The 12774-nt window shown below is 48.3% G+C and overlaps 1 protein-coding gene across 3 annotated transcripts in view; it reads right to left on the reverse strand.

Moving 5' to 3' along the window:
- The window catches only part of PI4KB (phosphatidylinositol 4-kinase beta), a 50623-nt gene that overhangs the window by 7488 nt on the left and 30361 nt on the right, over nucleotides 1-12774 (reverse strand). For all 3 annotated transcript variants that reach the window (XM_083715636.1, XM_083715637.1, XM_083715635.1), the window contains 7 exons: nucleotides 6762-6989; nucleotides 5354-5581; nucleotides 4191-4300; nucleotides 3211-3315; nucleotides 2863-2986; nucleotides 1623-1888; nucleotides 41-173 (listed from right to left, as the gene is read on the reverse strand). In XM_083715636.1, coding sequence (XP_083571762.1) covers nucleotides 41-173; nucleotides 1623-1888; nucleotides 2863-2986; nucleotides 3211-3315; nucleotides 4191-4300; nucleotides 5354-5581; nucleotides 6762-6989 — 1194 coding nt within the window. The remainder of the gene's footprint in view (nucleotides 1-40; nucleotides 174-1622; nucleotides 1889-2862; nucleotides 2987-3210; nucleotides 3316-4190; nucleotides 4301-5353; nucleotides 5582-6761; nucleotides 6990-12774) is intronic.

Below are 12774 nucleotides of genomic sequence, written 5' to 3' on the forward strand. Positions count from 1 at the left end.
ACAAGGCAGGAGTGCTCCCTTCCACCCACCGCCAACTTACATCGACAAACTCAGAGGTGAGTTTGAAGGCCGATGTCTCAAAGCCGAGATTCCGGGGTGAGCTGGAGAGGATGAACCCGAAATCTATGTGGATTATGTGTCCGTCTGCATCCAGCAAGATATTGCCATTGTGCCTTTTTTGTGTTGCAGGGTGGGAGGAGACAGGACAGAAAAAAACATTATTTATTGCATTCATATCTTGCCATTCTCTACAAAGAGCTCAAGGAGGAGTATGTGGTTTCCCCCCTCCTCGTTTGAAAAAGGTCAACTATCTACCGCATGGCTTTTCGTAAATTTTCCAAACACTTTCCGCTTCTCACAGATTACGTGGCAGAAAAGCAGGACCCAGGCAGCTGCCCGGAGCGGACGTGATTCAAGGCACACCAGATTTATTGTGACCATCCTTTCCTGGGAGGAGGGAGACCATGAAAGTAAAGACACCCACGTTGTTCTACAGGACCGCCTCTCCTGGTATGTCCCACAAAGGACCTTAAGGTCCACAAATAACAACACTTTGGAGGTCCCAAGTCGCAAGGTGGTTAGATTGGTCTCAACTAGGGCCTTTTCAGTACTGGCCCCGACTTGGTGGAACGCCCTGTCACAAGAGACTAGGGCCCTGCGGGACTTGACATCTTTCCGCAGGGCCTGCAAAACAGAGGTGTTCTGCCTGGCCTTTGGTTTGGACTCAGTCTGACCCTTATGTTTCCGATTTATGGGCTACTATTAAAATGAGGCTGCATTTTAAATTGTATTTTAACAAACTGGTTTTTTGTTTGTTTGTTTGTCTGTTCCCCCCATTATGTTTTATTGTAATTTTATTGGTGTTAGCCACCCTGAGCCTGGCTCTGGGTGGGGAGGGAGGGGTATAAATAAAAAATTATTATTATTATTATTATTATTATTATTATTATTATTATGCCTGAACCCACTTCTGGCACCCAGGTAGAAGGCAGCTTTACTGAGCGGGTTCGTAGGCTTTTACGTCTGTTGTGAGTTGGCCCACCCTAGTTGAGGTCCAGGGTACAGGGGGATATTTAACTTACTGATGGGATTCCCTAGGGGGTCACTAAGAGGCAAGGGGCTGGCACTGGAGCTGTCAATGATCCTCAGACTTCGAAAAGCTGAGATCGCTGGATGGAGTTCATCCACTATGCTGAATTCACTAAGCTAAATAATTTCAACTGGGCTTTGAATGAATGTGCAATTAATCATTGCCATTTTGACTTTTATTGTGCTGTTACTTTCCTTAGTGGGTTGTGCAAACCGCTATTCCAAACCACGTTTCTTCTAGGGCAGGGTAGGGTGCACTGGGGGTGAATTTCTGGAACCAAAAGGTTGGTGTTGCCTGAAAAAGTTTGGGAACCACTGGCGTTTAACTTGGGGGACTGTGGAGACTAATTAGGCTCTAAGCTTAATTGTCGGAAAGTGGCTTTCCCCTTTCTTTCCCTCTCCATCCCCTGTCACTGACGCAGGCTGCTCCCTCTTGCTCTGAAACTGGCAGCAGCAAGGCTTCTCTCTGCAATGTGCTGAACGCCCCTTCTCTGCCCACTGCCTCGCCCCAGCTTCTTCCATGTCTCCCTCACCTGTCTTTGACTTGCAGCAGGTAGCAGACCAGGCAGTAGCCGGCGCAGCTCTGCACGAAGTTGCGCTGGGCGGTCAGGAAGGCCTCGGTGGTGTAGTTCCCATGCTCCTGCAGGAAGTAGTCCAGCAGGGAGAGCTGCGACTGCTTCTTGACCTGGTGGATGGAGACGGCGTTGACCACCGGCTCAATCATGCCGCTGTCGGCAGAGATGACGAGGATTTTGTATGGCTTGATCCACAGGGGGACGCGCTCCTGCTCCCAGATGGACTGGAGGAGGAAAGCAAACAAAAGAAAGGTGTTTTGCAACAGAAGACCCTTGTGGTTTTTGGGTGGAGGTGGCGGGGGGGGGGGGGAGAGAAGTCCAGCATGCAAAATGTCCCTTGCAGAATTTTAATGGGCATCTCCAGACTAAAGGGGTGTCCCAAACAGGAGGAGACGCTCCAAAACCGAGGTTCCACTGTATTATGATTTTTATTCAAATTTATATCCACTTTTTTCCTCCAGGGAGCTCAACATGGCATTCCTAGTTCTCTTCCACGCCATTTTATCCTCACAACAACCCTGCAAGGGAGGTTAGGCCCCCAAGAGCTGAGCAGGAATTTGAACCCAAGCAGAGACATCACCTTGCCAATAAAGGTCCATAGAATTAAAGCTCTGGTTTTCCCAGTAGTGATGTATGGAACTGAGAGCTGGACCATAAAGAAGGCTGATCGCCGAAGAATGGATGCTTTTGAATTCTGGTGCTGGAGGAGACTCTTGAGAGTCCCATGAACTGCAAGAAGATCAAACCTCTCCATTCTGAAGGAAATCAGCCCTGAGTGCTCACTGGAAGGACAGATCCTGAAGCTGAGGCTCCAAGACTTTGGCCACCTTATGAGAAGAGAAGACTCTCTGGAAAAGAGCCTGATGTTGGGAAAGATGGAGGGCACAAGGAGAAGGGGATGACGGAGGACGAGATGGTGGGACAGTGTTCTGGAAGCTACCAGCATGAGTTTGACCAAACTGCGGGAGGCAGTGGAAGACAGGAGTGCCTGGTGTGCTCTGGTCCATGGGGTCACGAAGAGACGGACACGACTAAATGACAACAACTCTCCCAGGTGCTAGTCTGACACTCTAACCACTACACCAGCGCTGCATCTGACTTGACCAAACTCAGAAGCCCTTGAGGGAGGAAAGAGAAAGGAGAAAGAGAAAGGAGAAAGGGAGAGCGCCTTGAGGCACTGCTATGGGGTATTCCTTACCTGAAGCTGTTTGAGCACCTGGAAGGCCAGCAGCTCTTGCCGGAGATCATCACCACATTTCACAATCACAGAGAGGAGGCGCCAGTTTGGGAGGTGGCCGTACGGAGAGCCCTCCCGGATCCGCCTGCAAAAAAGCAGCAGGAAGCAGTTGGTTCCGCCCTGGCCTGGCGCGGGAGACTCGGGCCACCCTTGCCAAGCCCTGAGGAACCCGAACAGCCCCGTTGCCCCATGCAAGAGATGGGGAGAGCCTTGCCATCTGCAGCCAATGACTGGGTTCTTAGTACGTCAGGCCGTGGAGACACAACTGGGGCCCCGCCACCCTCTGCTCTGACCCCGCACTGCCCTCACCTGACTTTCTCCTGCCACGGCTCCTTCAGGGCGACGGCAGAAGGGTCTTCGGGGTCTCTCTTGAAGGACGTTGGAGTGTGGGCAAGCTGTTCCGAGAGGCGTCTCCTGCAAGAGGAAAGAGAAATGTTAATTGGGGGGGGGGTGTAGGAGTGCAAATATCCAGAGTGTGGGGTCAGGTGGGATTACTATGAGGAATTAGAAAATATGCATCAAGCCATTTTGTCCACGATGAATGCATTGTCTTGACTGGGTTTGATACATTGACAATAATTTCTGATCAAATCCCACAACCCTCTGCATCTCTGGCCATTTCCTCTACTGTCCATTTCTCTTGCTTGACAAGTCACGTACACAGCCCAGTTGCTTTGCCAGGCAGGCATCCTGGGCCATAAAGATAGTGGGCAAGTTTATTTGATAAAGCTTTTCTGATATGCTAATCTTAGGATGTTAATCTTAGGGCCAAGAAACAGATCTCACCTAAAGGTGAAAATGGTCGCTGTCCTCCTGGCCATCCTTCCTATCATGTGTATTGCTTGCTTATGACCTCAGGGGTTGCCAAATGCACTCCTTTGTAGTTCTGTTTTATTTACCCCATGCTTAATTAGTTTTAGTAGTCTAACGTTGTCCCCACATGGGGTTTGTTGAAATGCTCAGAAAAAATCTGATTGGTTGTTACGAACACTCTGTAAAAGGCTCTTTTGTGAATAAAACAACCTGGGCCGGAGGGTGGAGAGACACAGAATATTATATGCACCCTTCCCAGAGTCTTGCTAATTCAAGCCTCTGAGTGTATTCTTATTAATCAGAGTTCAATCCTTCCTTTACTTTGAGAATGCCTCTGGGGGGATTTTGCTACACACGGAAACGGAACTGGATTATACTATTCTCAGGTTTTTTGGGTTTTTATAACGGATGTTATATTCCTAGACCTGAACCCCTCATTGCCAAGCAGCGGACGTTTCTTCTAGACTCCCACTCACCTGATATCTCCAGCAGCTATGAAGACGGGCTCTTTGCTTTCCTGGCTGGTGATGCTGTCCACAGAGAACTGGGAGATGTTGTCACAGCTGTTGGTGTGAATCTCTGGGAGCTGGAGAACAAAGGAAGGAAGAGCTCAATGGAAGCAGAGAGGTTTCATCCGTTTCCGTGGCACATTGCTGAAGGAAAAGCCCTGCTTTCAGCATCGCTTTAGCTGTACCTTCAAGGCCATCAAAAAAGATGCAGTCCATTTCACCCTTCTGACAAAGGTACTTGAATTCCTGATCCAGGGATTTTTCTTGGGCCTTTTTGGCTTTAATGTGACCAACTATAAGCCTCTTGTCTTCATCAGTGATCAAGTCAGCACCCATAAAAGCGGCAGTGGTGACGGCAGCAGTGGTACGTACTTGGTGTAATTAATGCCAATTCATAACTTCCATCATTTTCATCTTAAAGGTAAAGGGACCCCTGACCGTTAGGTCCAGTCGTGGACGATTCTGGGGTTGCAGTGCTCATCTCGCTTTGCAGGCTGAGGGAGTCGGTGTACAGCTTCCGGGTCATGTGGCCAGCATGACTAAGCTGCTTCTGGTGAACCAGAGCAGCGCATGGAAACGCCACTTACCTTCCTGCCGGAGCGGTACCTATTTATCTATTTGTACTTTGACATGCTTTCAAACTGCTAGGTTGGCAGGAGCAGGGACTGAGCAACAGGAGCTCACCCCATTGCGGGGATTTGAACCGCTGACCTTCTGATCAGCAAGTCCTAGGCTCTGTGGTTTAACCCACAGCGCCACCCACGTCCCCATTTTCATCTTAGGCACCAGCTATTTGTCCTTCGTTTTCATCAGCAGAGAAAATTATTTCATTGGACGGCACTGAAGCCCCTTGCTGACTTCTCTGCTTATATTTATCAAGCCTTCCTCTCTCGTCTTCTTGCTCCTCCTCCTTTTTTACACTTCTGTTATGCATAAGGGAGATTTGGCAAGCTAATCTGATGTGCTCCGATAATTCTTAATGATTTTTATGCATTTCTCCCCCCTTTTTCACACAAAAGGTTTGAATAAGATAAGTTAAAATGACTGGAAATATTCCACCAAAACGTTAAAAAGCCAGCCTTTTTATATTTGCGAAGCAAAGCTAAATGATAACGATTTCATCGACTTACCTCCACCTGCAGCTCCCCGATGTCGTCCACAGACCAAGCCTCGTCATCGTTGTCGTAGTTGGGGACAGTGGTGAAGCTGCTGGCCCGCTGCTCGTGTGTGATCCCGCACTCTGGGAGGTTCTCCACGGACCGCGTGCTACGGATGCGGTTCTCTGGGATCCGGGCCGGGACATTAGTGGTGTCGAAGTTTTCACATTCAAGTACTTCCACGTAGATTAGGTAGGGAGCCTGGAGACGGGGAGGGAGAAAGAGAAAGAAGGACTCTGACTGGACAAGTATACAACGTCTGACAAAACAGGACAGGAGATTTGTGGTGATGTTTTGGGGACCCGGGGGGGGGGGGGCGCGTAGCAGGAGACACCCAGCAGCTTATTTCTACTCTGGGCGAAGAAAGGCTCAGTGCACTGTTCTTCCCAACACTTGGCTCCTACTGCTAACTGCAAAGTGTGCCTCTGCCTCCATCATTATTAACTTTCGGGGGGAATTTGGAAATGTCCCTCGGGAAAAGCTCCCTCCAAACTGTTTCAGCATAGATCCAGAAAAACGCATTCAAAGTTATACATCAATGGTATACATCAGGGGTTGGCAAGGTTTACCGGCCATGGGCCGAATCTCTCCCACGGAGGTCGTCTGTGGGCCGGACTGGTGCAGCGCGATGCCGGAAATTGCACCTGCGCATGTCCGCGGTGCCGGAAATCACTTCTGCACATGCCCAGACACTGAAAATCGTCCCTGCACAGAAGCGATTTCCAGCGTCCAGACATATGCAGAAGCGATTTCCGGCGCTACTCGGCGAGTCTCTGTGGTGCACTGCACTGCTTTAGCGTAGTGCGTGGGGAACTCGCCAAGCGGGCGGCTGGGGGTGGCTCATGGGCCAGTAAAACGGTCTTCATGGGCCGCATCCAGCCCATGGGACACACGTTGATGACCCCTGGTATACATATCTACCATTACCGAGCAAAACGACTAAAAACCGATCAGCCATGTGTTTGAGAAATGCATTGGTTTCCTTGTCTGTCTGACTCATGTGTGGGTTGTTGGTTTGTCCATTAATAGTAAGTCCCAGATTTTTGAGTTTCAGATTTCAAGCAGGTCTGTGTTTAGTCTTCTAATGCCTTGCAGTAACAAGGTGTGCTGCAGCCATCAGGTGATAACTGAGATCCTTATGGGAAAGATGTCAAGCAGTTTTCCAGCAGTAGGACGAAGTGCCGTTCCCCGTTTATGCCCAAAACAAAAAGACTTCGGACACTGCCACCACATGTGGATCCATGAGCCGGTGACCTTGCAATTTCTCCTGCACACAGCTGATGCGTTTTCAGCCTTGGGATCTACTTCTGAGTAGAATTTAGTTGGACGCAACCCGATTCCACTGGAGCTCTTGCCCCCGTTCCTTTTTCAGCCCCCTTACCTTGTCCTTGGAGTTCAGCACGACGGCCTGGGTGTGTGGGACCCGCACCACGTGGTGGTCAAACCCAGCAGTGGGGAGCCAGACACGGGCCGGCAGCTTGTGGTTGAGCAGGGAGAGCTCGGAGATGAGGCGCTGTGTCTTCTGCTCTTTGGTCGGCAGCGTCGTCAGGCGCTTCCCGATGGCCATCAGAGACTTGATGAACTCTCGCTCCGGGGCCAGGCGGATGGGCTGCGCAGGGTTGTGGGGCTCCCCCGCCCCCAATTTTAGAGGGAGGGAGAGAAGGAGACAAAAGTTGGAACCGGTTTTTGCACAGAGGGTGCCTGCCTTGAGGACCCTCAGGAGTTACAGGAGGATGCCAATTTTTGCCTGACAAATGAGAGGAAGGTTCCTATTCTAATATCTGAATGACCAGGATTAGGTCAGGCCGAGAGGGTACCTAGTTCAGTCTTCTGCCCGCCACCCTGGGGGTGGGATCCAGCTCACGTCTAACTCAGGCCACATTCGCACCATACATTTAAAGCACTATAATACAGCTTTAAACAATCATGGCTCCCCCTCCAAAGAATTCTGGGAACTGTAGTTTAAGGGCGCTGGGGGTTGTTCGGAGATCCCCTATTCGACGCACAGAGTTATGGTTGCCAAAGTGGTTTAAAAGGGAGCTCTGGGACTGTAGCTCTCTCCCCCTCCTATGCAGCCTCCCGAGAACACTCCACACCCTGAACAAACTACAGTTCCCAGGATTCTTTAGGGTAGGGGGAAAGCCATAACTGTTTAAAGCAGCATGATATTGCTTTAAATAGGAAACTCAGGTGGGGCTATATGATATCACTTTAAACAGTCATAGCGTCCCCAAATCATTCTGGGAACTGTAAGGGCCCTGGGAGTGGTTAGGAGACACTCTACTGCCTTCCCTGCAAAGAGCTACAATTCTTTGAGTTCACTTTGAAAGATTATCTTTTTACACAGGTTAGTAACGGCATTTAGGGTTCAATGTGACAGGGGCTGCCTAAACAACATAGGCTCCCTGCCTACTATTGGGTCACATCCACACTAAACGTTTGAGAAGCAGGAACTGTAGTTTATCCCCATGGAACTATAATTCCCAGCATCCTTAACACGCTACACTCCTTACTTTGGTGGCAAGCCATGTGCTTTAAAACGATGGTGTGGATGTGACCTTAAGACTGCAAAAAGGCAACAAATCCACATTTGAGTCTTCTTTAACCGCCACCCCCCCCCTTGGAACATTCTCATTTTCTTGCAGATGTCTTGAAACCTGAAGCCACCCGCCTCAAACCCCAGCAAAACATTTAACCTTTTACTCTTGATTGACACCAGCCTTCCTCTCCAAAAAAAACCCACAGAGAGGTTGCTCTTTCTCAAATAGCCAGCAGAGGGTGCAAAAAGCTAGGGATTCTTTGAAAGAACACCAAGCAATGCTGCACAGAAGTTGCTGCCCTCGCTGCTAAAAAGTCCAAATTGTTGACAAGCATTTGTGAACAATGCCAGCTTTATATATACAGTCATACCTTGGAAGTTGAACGAAATCCGTTCCGGGAGTCCATTTGACTTCCAAAACGTTTGGAAGCTCCTGCAGCCAATCGGAACCTGTGTTTGGGTTCCAAAGAATGTTTGCAAACCGGAACACTCACTTCTGAGTTTGGGAGCCAAAACGTTTGACTCGCAAGGCTTCCGAGGTACGACTGTACAGTACATATATAAAACCAACCTAGCAAGGAAGAGAAGAGACTGTGTGTTTTCCTGTTTGCTTTTTAAGCAAGTAATTTATATGATTTATAATTGTTAAGCGATTAAACGCTTAGGAATGTCAAGAAAACACCCACAGGAACAGTCACCTGTGAAAAGAGGATGAGGAACACCTGCGGAGTCCCACAGCTGTGCCTCCATGGCCAATGGTAAGGTTAGGGTGTCGCGTGGTCCAAGAAACATCTGGACGGCCACAGATGCCTCCATCACCCTTGGGGTTAAAATCACAGAAGGTTGAACCCAAAGGGCACCAAGAGGTGTGCTGTGCACTCCAGAAAGGCATTCGGACCCAGCCACATTGGACTACCTTTCAGGGCCGTCAGGATGCTGAGACGCTGGACCGATTTAGGCACTGGAAACTATATACAGCTAATTATTTCCACTGATGATGGTGATTATTAACACTGCAGTGGGGGGAAGAATCAATTTCCTAAATAGATGCTCCCTGCCCACTTCCCATCTTCAAAAATAACCAGCTTCACTTCAGCAGTTTACTCTCCCGTCACAGGGAAGGATTATTATTATTATTATTTTAAAAAAGGATAATTTGAAATTAATAAGCCATTCCTGCCACCACCAAAACCAAGCGCTGGTCAAAGAGACATGCAGTAAAGGGGAAGGGGGGGGGGCAAGAGAAGGGTGTTAACTGTATGAAGCTGGTGATGAACTAGAGAGCACGCAAAAAGAGGGGGGAAAGGTTTTTTGGGAGGGGGAAAGAAAAAGTTAAGAGGGGGAATGAAGGTGCTGAGCACAGAGGAGAGAGACTGCCCTGGTTGGAGGGAAGAAGGGATTCCCTGACAGCTTTGGGGTGTGTGGGGGAAAAGGGGGGGCTTTGGGGCTGCTGTGTTGCCAACACAAAGTTTCCCATCTCTCCCACACTGGGGGAATCAGGTCACACCTGATGCAACTGGAACTTTTGCCACGTTAAGACGCCTTAAGGAGCCACCAGGATTCCCTGTTGGGGTCTCCCCTCACCACCACCAGAACAGGTAATACCCCACCTCGGGTTACTACAGAGCCCCACAAAGCAGCAAATTAGGGTAGCTGGGATTCAGTTCTCAGCAGCGCTGTTTACCAAGAAGCCCTGGCCCCGCTGAGACTTGCCCCTGGCCTAATCGGAATTATAGGACCGCAGCCAAGAACAACATAGGAAATCTCTTAACGTTTCTGTAAAAAGATTTTGGAACAAAGAACTCTGGGTTTTCCAGATTCCAGAGTTTTTTCCAGCAAAGGGGAGGGGAAAAGGCAAGGGCCCGAAGCAGAGTTGTATGCCAGCCCATAGAGAGGATCTCTATGGTTTGTGGGAGCTGGAAAAGATCAACCGCCTGAGATCCTGGGAAAAAACTAAGGCCTGAAAGTGTCTGATCAGGGTGGGCTGGCTTCAGCTGCCTTCTGCAGTCAGGCTCCTGCTCCTGCTCCTGCCCTCCATGAAATAAACCACGGTTTAGTGTTATGTGCAGGCCAGGCCAAATGTATAGCTATGGTTTGCTCACAATCATCCCTTCTCGTCTCCTTTCCAAATTCAGACTGTAATAATAATAATAAATTTTATTTATATCCCGCCCTCCCCAGCCGAAGCCGGGCTCAGGGCGGCTTCTTGGGGCTGGCACAACTTTGTTAAGGAGGCATAGGCAAAGTCGGCTCTCCAGATGTTTTGGGACTACAACTCCCATCATCCCTGACCACCGGTCCTCTTAGCTAGGGATGATGGGAGTTGTAGTCCCAAAACATCTGGAGGGCACAGTCTGCCTATGCCTGTTGTTAAGTGCTAGTGCTTAGATAGCACCATAAGCCACAACCCAAAGAGGAAGCAGGTGAAGATCCGTTCTTCTTCCCCCACCCCTAAAAAAACAACACTGTAGGAACCTACAGCTCCTCTGGATGTCGTTGGACTTCAGCTCCCATCATCCCTGGCTCTTAGCCATGCTGGCAGGGGCTGATGGGAGTCGGAGTCCCTCACCCTCACACCCACATTATAGCAAAGCCTTACGCTTGAGATTCCTGAGCTGGGGCCAACCAAGGAAGGGGGGGGGAAGGCGCTGCTTACATTTGGAAGTGGCCAAACAGATTGACAAGCAAGCAAGATGGTGTCCAATGAAGCAAGGCAAATCTTTCCGTTCCACTTTCTTTCGATTTCTCAACCTCTTTCCCACCTGAAATTCTGCCTGCCACATTTCCGCGCCAGTCTTTGAATGATGATAGTTTTAAAGCACTCACAAACTTGCCGGTGTTTTAGTGCGCGTCATTCCTAATACACTGATTTTCGGATGCGATCTCCCCCCAAACATACACATTTCCTGCATGCTTGTTTTCTAAATGAATTGTTTTTGTAAACACTTTCCCCTAATACGCACATGCATTACTTTTTATTTTATTTTACAAAAATAAATAAATTCAACATTGGAGAATTGCACTGCAAAACCCAGAGAACTGTGGGGTGTCTGTGTACTGGGTTTTGGGAAGCATTAAACATGAACCAAAATTGATATCCCCTCCCCTCCCCTTGTCCCATATTGAAGCAAGAGGGAGGTGGGATGGATTTGAGAGAAGAGAAAGGCTGGGTCGATTGACACAAGACAGAACAGATTTAAAGACAGGGAGGAGTTTTCGATTGGAGGAACTGAAGGATCTTCCCCAAAGTCCAAGCCTATGTTCTCATCACGAGCTCATACGTTGATTCCACCCATTATCAAGAAGAGGGTCGGGTATTCTTAGGGGAGAAGAAGAATCAGGTATAATTGCTAAAAGCAAAAATTCCAACGAAAAGAGGGGAGAAATTATTTGTAGACAGATGAGGGAAGAAAGAAGACAAGCAAATGAAAATTTCTACTCAACACAAGGTGCGCCAAATTAAAAATATATGTAATAATTTAAGGGCAGCAGAGAGAACAGCATTTCCTCTTTTAATTGCTCATCTGAGCAAAGAGAAACAAAATATGAATACGGAAGACCTGCGATGAACAATTCAATGGTGGTTCCAAATGTTTTCCATGCTCAGGCCGTATCTTCAAAGCAGGCAGGTCACTTGCCGCAAGACTTCTACCACCAGCACCCTTGTGCAGCCCGAGGTAGTGCTGTGGATACGCTGAACTTTACTTTGAAAAATGAAACACAAAAATCCCTTTGCTCCCAGAATAAGAAGAGAGTGCGTAATTCAGAATGAAATATTCCGCAGTGTAATCCAATTTGAAAAGCCAACTCCATCTCCGTGAGCCCAAGGGAGAAGTCAATTGTTGTTTTATCAAAAATTAGCATCTGAAATTGCTCAGCTTCCTCTCCCCTCCCCATTCATTTTCCTTTGGTGCTGTGTATATTAGAATGCAAGCCAACAAGAAGTAAAGACTATCTTGTTTTTTAAATGTTCGTGTGTTTGGGTTCAGATGCTTCATATATATTATAAAATAGTAAGTCACTGCAAATGCAATGCTAAGGACTAAACAAAGCTCTTGGAATGCTGAACTCTTCATGAGTGATATGAATTAACAATGGGCTGTCCTATGTATAAAAGGCCCTTTGGGCTTATAAAATGCCACGTGTAAGACCACGAAGAAAGGCCACGAGCTTAACTACTGTACTTGCTTTGTAGGAGGCCTAGAACTCTAGCTGTAAGAGGATAAAATGCAATAGTTTAGCAGCAGCAACAGGAGCTAGGCTTCCTTCCACTTATAAACATTTCAGGAAAATCAAACTGGGTGCACTTCTAGAAACGGGTTTGCTACTCACAATCTACAGAGACTGAAATACCTGCTTGAGGGTTATGGGGTGTGTGTGGCTAGACCTGGGAGAATGGCACAGGTTGGAATCATATAAACAGGGACTACTGGGATACACTATGGTTGTGAAACATTCACTGCTTGTTTGGGAGTACAGTGGTACCTTGAGTTACTTCCGGGTTTCGCTTCGCGCATGTGCAGGAGCGCGAGTGTACAGAAGCGGCGCCTCCGGATACAGACTTTTTGGGGTAAGTACAGACCCCCAGTACGAATTATGTTCATATCCAGAGGGTCCACTGTATAGGTCTCTGTGGGGCCATCAAAAGTCTGAAATATCTCTTCCCCATTCCACTGTCTGTCTGGATCACTACCTCCCACCCATGTGAGCACTAAACCATGGTTTACCAAACCAGGGTTTAATGCTATTCGTGAATGCTGCCCAGCAGCTTAACTATGGTTAGAGGCCGCTCGTTAAGGGAAATGACTTATTAAACTTACTGTTAAGCATAGGTGAGCGTTACGTGTGAACGGAG

The sequence above is a fragment of the Podarcis gaigeae genome, assembly GCF_964106915.1.
Source record: "Podarcis gaigeae genome assembly, chromosome: 16".
Classification (NCBI taxonomy): Eukaryota; Metazoa; Chordata; class Lepidosauria; order Squamata; family Lacertidae; genus Podarcis; species Podarcis gaigeae.